The sequence below is a fragment of the Oreochromis aureus genome, linkage group 2, assembly GCF_013358895.1.
Source record: "Oreochromis aureus strain Israel breed Guangdong linkage group 2, ZZ_aureus, whole genome shotgun sequence".
Taxonomy (NCBI): Eukaryota; Metazoa; Chordata; class Actinopteri; order Cichliformes; family Cichlidae; genus Oreochromis; species Oreochromis aureus.
In genome coordinates, this window is record NC_052943.1 from 20,790,822 (window position 1) to 20,796,821 (window position 6,000).

Consider the following 6,000-nt stretch of genomic DNA (forward strand, 5'->3'; position numbering starts at 1 on the left):
CACAAGACTGTGTGTATGCTGCTGTTAGACAAGATTCCCACACTCAGCGGCAACCATCAACATAGGCCAAGAAGGGCAGGAGTTGTAGTCCTTTAATAGACGCTGTGGCCTTTCTAATACGTGTTAAAATAAACAGTTCCAATAAAAATGTTTTTTTTGTGTTTTCTAAAAAAACAAAACTGTTGTTCAGCTGATTCTATGGAAACACAACCTCTTTGGTTACTTTTATTAACTGCAACATAAGCTATGGTAGTATTTTGGGGGCCAACAAAACATGTTGTATAATTCACATTTCATTTACCCCAAATCATTGTTGAAAAATATCAAATAAATAAATTCCATTGGCACATTAAAGTGTTGAGTGGATTCCTATGATTCTGAAATCATCTTTTTTTCTGATCAAAATCTTTTTTTTTTTTATCTTTAAATTAGTTAACTTCTTTGATATGGGGTTCCCCTGGTTAAATACATCAACATTTTTGCGTTAGCCTGTAATTAATGATTACAGTAGTTTTTCCCCAGACTTTTGGTCAGTATCACTGCTGGTGCAGGTGCACGGATCAATAAGTGGACTGGATAGGCAGGCAAACCAAGATCAGATATTAAGGTCAGATAAGCTCCTGAGTGTCAGATATTTTCTCACGTTCATTATATCTGAGCTGGGTGTAATTTATCTGATCCAGTTCTTAAACAGAACACATTATGATCACCGGGAGAAATGTTTCAGAGTCAGAATAGACTGACCAGTGGAGAGTCCTTGAATCTAATGAATGGAGTGGATTTAATACTGTGGGCCACTGAACAACAGTATAGTTTGATGTCGTCTGATTGTTTTTTGCGTAATACAAAACACAAAGACATTCTTCACAATATGCTCAAACTCAATTTCTCTTCTACAAACAAAAAGTTTGGTGGGCGACCCCCTTCCAGGGCTCTCCTCTGCTGTGATTGTCCCTGTGGTGGTCCTCCTGAGGCTATTGTGTTCTGAGGGGCCTCTGAATGTCTGTGGCCCAGGTCCCCTCCATGCCTACTTTATGTCCTGGGGGGCAGGGCTGTGGCTCCCCACACACACTATTAGGCTACGTTCACACTGCAGGCGAAAGCGCATCAAATCCGACTTTTTTGACCCTATGCGACCCATATCCGATCATGGTATGACAGTGTGAACAGCACAAATCCGATATTTTCAAATCCGATCTGGGTCAGTTTCGTATGTGGTACTGAATCCGATACATATCTGATGTTTTAGAAAGCGACTGCTGTTTGAACGGTCATGTCGCATTAAATCTGTCTTTTAATTCACTGACACAAGACAGGCGCCAATTATCAGCGCCGGTGAAGCGCCCGAGAAGACATCGCGAACGCTTCCTGGCCATCCAGTGTAGATGTCAGTGAAACTGCTGGGAAGACAACGTTGGAGAATCGTGAACATTTTATTTGTACTGTATAATCTGCAGATTCTGACAGAAATCTGCAACTATCCTTTGAAGCACCGCTCCTCTCTAAAACAGCAATAAGGATAATTATTAGGCCATATGTAAATAACAAAATAACTTTACAACTTAAAGCAAAATTGGGAAATGTAAAGTCCGAATGAGGTCTTTATATTAAGGGCCATCAGTCAAACAATACTGTTTGCTCTGGGTCTAAACAGAGCGCGTTGTGTGTAACGTCTTCTTTTGTGCATGCGGGCCGCTTTGAGGGTTCAGACTAGAGAACGTTTGCTGTCACATTTTATTTGTAGTGTGAACAAGCAGACCAAAAAAATCGGATTTGATCAAAAATCAGAATTGAGCATTAAGACCTGCAGTGTGAACATAGCCTTAGAGACTTCCATAGACAAAGCTTATGAACACATGTGAACACATGTGAACACACGCACAGGTGTACAAAAAGATACTCACAGACAATCACTATAAAGCAGATTCTCTCTCCCTTTCTCTCTCCCTCTCCTTCTCCTCTATTTTTCTCTCCTTCTCCTTTTGTTGACTGGCCTGCAGGATTCCCCAACCTTATAAACAGTACTTTTGCATAGTGACCGAAACTAGCACCATTGATTAACTGATTAACAATGAACTATGAGATCAGTTTTAAGATTGCTGAAATGCAAATTGTCATGATCATTGATCAATTGCCTTGAGTACCATTCACAGAGTGTTGGTGAATGGCTACAGTCACAGCATTGTAAGATAGTGAAAGCTGTACCCTGGGCCCCCCCTCCTCATTTCAGAGTTGTTCATTCCTATGTCATGTTAATGGCCTCTTTGACTTTCCACTTAACCCAGTGTTCCTCCCTGTCTTCCTGAAACGTTCCTCTCACTGAAAATGTTACATTTAGATGAACAGAATCAACTTCCTGCAATTTCTTTACCTGGATGATTGAGCATGTATCACAGTGTATGACAATATGTGCTGGACATTTACTTTCTGTTAGGCTGAAATAAAATGTAAGCAAAAAAACTCCAAGTCTCAAAACTGACATAGGAATTCATTCCTTGCCTGTAGTGGCCCAACTTAAACACACACACACAAACAAAAACAAAAAAACACCTGCATCAATCAACATAATATGTTTTTTTAATCACAGAAAGCATGACTAGCTATTACATCAAATCAAATATATAAAGCAGAAATGAAAAAATCTAAATTTCCAGTCTTTAAAGGCCATATACTGTCACTGATGAAACAATTTAACTGTTCACAGGTAATATTTAAGTAAGACAAAAAAATAACAACATGAAGGAATTACAAATATAGGGTCTGATGTCAGGTTCAATTTAAATTTTGGGAAATGCTAAACACTGTCATTGGCATCAGCATTTAACTTGAGAGTAAACACTATCCTCAGCAAACTCAGTCTTCCTCTTTCTCCTTGTTTTTCTTTCAGAGAAATGCAGTGCAGCATAGTTTAGTTCTTCATCAGCTTTAGTCTGTGTAACATTGAAAAAGTAAAACAGTTATGTATATAGTGATATCAAGGTGTTTTTTGACAAATATTAACTGAATACCAATAATTTTAATTACTTACACGATCATGTACTGCTTGGTTTGAGGTCTTGTTTGGAGTATCTGATATAGCAAAACAAATTAGATTCATTACATTCTAACAAAAAAATACAGTAGTGAAGTGCATCTAATGTTTCATTTAACTCACAAATTATTGTCACTGATCACTGAGAAAAATGAATTATTTGCATAAATTTGTTTGTATAAATGAAGTACACAAAGGAAAACAAATAAAAATGGTACACCTCAATCACCATTGAAAACATGTACAGTAATTGACTCTTTATAGTTTTACAGTATAACTTCTGTCATGTTTCTATAATCCATAGATTTGGGGTCTTAAAAATGTGACTGAAATAATTTTAGCCTTTTAAATAATTTCAGTTTTTTATAAGACTTACCTTGAAATGGTTTACATACTCTTCGGTTGCAAATCAAGGCAACATTTCCAAAGAGAGAAATGGCCAAGCAAACTAATAATATTGCCATTTGAATAAATGCTGATTGTGTTGGCTGCACTACAAAAAAACAAACCAAAAATCAATTCTCAAAAACTGTTATCAGCTTGGAATATATAGTATAAAGTACTTAACACCAAATACCTTCAATGTCCAGTTTAGTTCCATTTCCAAATAATATCTCCCCACATGTGGCCACAGCACAGTAGTAAGTCCCAGCATCAGATGAGCTGACATTCTTAGAGAAGCGATAAAGACACCTCTCCTGTGAGTCTGATATTATTTCACTTTCACTGTGTCTGTTTCCATCAGTGTAGATGATGCTTGGGTGTAATTGATCTGGTCCAGCTCTGAACCAGAACACATTATAATCTCTGGGACACATCTTGTCAGAGTCAGAATAGACTGAACACTGGAGAGTCATTGAATTTCCTGAACGCAGTGGATTTAACACTGTTGGCCACTGAACAACAGTATAATTTGATGCTGGCTGATTATTTCCTGTGGAATACAAGACACAAATACATTCTTCATAACACACCCTGAAACACTTTAAAGTGTATAAAAGTATGGCAGTGTATTACTAACTTACCTTTTACTAACAAATATGTTCCAGTCCATTCAGGATTAATCCACTCTATGATTCCACAGTGATAGATTCCCTCATCGTCTTGGACTGCTTTCAAAATGGTCAGGTTGCTAAATTTCTTATCATAATGTGTTTGAAATCTTGATTTAAATATTTCTTGACCATACTCGGGTGTTGCAGTTTCAAACAGTGTCACTATTAATATGAGAGTATCTCCAACACTCTGCTTGTACCAGTGGACTCCTCTAATGCTGACCACATCGGGCAAAGCACATGTTATGTTCGCTGGTTCACCAAGCTGAACAGTTTTCACTGGAACTAGAGTATCTGAATTAGAATATAGAAAAGTTATGGTTTTCTCTACACATCTATTTGACATTAAATTCTCAATTTAGAACATTTTTAATAAAGTTAAATGCACACTTACATCCTTGATGAAGAAAAAGCAATATAATCCATAACATGACCATCGTGACACTGCTCCTTGTTGAGGACTTGGCTGGTATTTCACTGAATGAAGGAGGTGAAATCACTGTATTCGGTAAGACAGTGAAATGCTGCTGATTGGTCAGTACAGAATAGATTCAAATGTAGACTTCCTGTCACATTTGCCTCCTCCTGGGCTTTGCAAAAGCTCTCATCTTCTTTCATCTTGTATTGCAACTGCCTATTTTGTTAACTAGAACACTGTTCCCTATGGGTTATAGATATTCTTGTTAAAAAGTATCCTTAATAAATCTTAAGCACTAAAAGAGTAATCAGCACAGTCCCAACTGCTGTTTGTGGCTTTTACCGCAAGAAATAACCCAGAAAATCATCACATTTTGCATTTCAAAGTAAACTGTGTACGTTCATTTTTCATTTTGACTGATCATTGCATTTTGTACCTTAAAAGAGCTGACGAGAAGGCCTGAATACATGTTGCTTGCCTGAAGGAAATGGCTTAGCCTCTTCAAAAACCAAAGCTTATGGGCATTTTTGGGAGCAAATTACATTGTAAACAGATCAGTAGCTGTTTAAACACCCAACACCAACCCCCCCCCCAACAGAGCAGCATGGTGTTGAAGATAAGGACAGGGCATAAACAGGCAATAAGAGTGAAATAATAAATACACAGAATATACAGTATATGCACAATTTTAAAATTACAGTTTTAAAATTATACTGAGTGAAAGGTGAATAAATAACTGTAAGTGAGTAAAAGTGAGTAAAGTGTCGGCAGTATAAAAAGAGTGTAGAGTAGTTTATGTTTATGGGTGTGGGAAATGTTCTTATCGGCTGGAGTTAAAAAGCAGGGTGGTTTGGGGACAAAGGTGGCTCTCCTCCTCTTAGTCCTGCAGGAAATTCAGCGGAGGCGTCGCCCAGATGGGAGCCATTGAAATGCAGGGTGAAGAATGTGAGAGGGGTCATTGATGATTTTGGCTGCCTGTCTAATAGCCTGTTGGCTGAAAACCTGTGTCAGAGTTCAGACAGGCAGGCCAATGATTTTACAGCACACTGATGCAGTGTGCTGCAGTCTGTTCCTGTTCTGAAGGCTGAGGGAGTGGAACCAGCAGGTAATGGAGAAGGTCATGATGCTTTCCAGGAAGGCATAGTAAAAAGTCATCATGATGGGTGTGCTGACTCCAAAGGAGTTGAGTTTCCTAAGGAGGTATAGCCGTTGGTGGCACCTCCTGAGATTCTCCTCTGTGTTGGCAGAGAATTTCAGGAGGTTGTCAAAAATGGTTACCAGGTATTTGTACTCCTCAACTACCTCCACTGGCTTCCCATGGATGGTGGTGGTGACTGAAGCAGCCAGATCCTCTGCCTACTGGAGAACGTCACCACCATCTCTTTGGTTTTGCTCACGTTCAGTTCAGCTTTGGAGCTGTCACACCACTCTACAAACTCCTGAAGAGAAGGCCTGTGGTGTTGTGAGGGGCCTGACAGCAGTGACAGGAGAACTGT

The 6,000-nt window shown here is 38.7% G+C and overlaps 1 protein-coding gene across 1 annotated transcript; it reads right to left on the minus strand.

Moving 5' to 3' along the window:
• Nucleotides 1-2,759: 2,759 nt before the first annotated feature.
• On the minus strand, nt 2,760-4,523 carry LOC116320690. Its single transcript, XM_039614846.1, has 6 exons — nt 4,481-4,523; nt 4,057-4,380; nt 3,609-3,965; nt 3,408-3,524; nt 3,029-3,069; nt 2,760-2,930 (listed from the first exon to the last, which is right to left on the minus strand). Exons 1-6 carry the CDS (start codon nt 4,521-4,523, stop codon nt 2,814-2,816), a joined length of 999 nt encoding a protein of 332 aa, XP_039470780.1. The 3' UTR covers nt 2,760-2,813.
• Nucleotides 4,524-6,000: the final 1,477 nt, after the last annotated feature.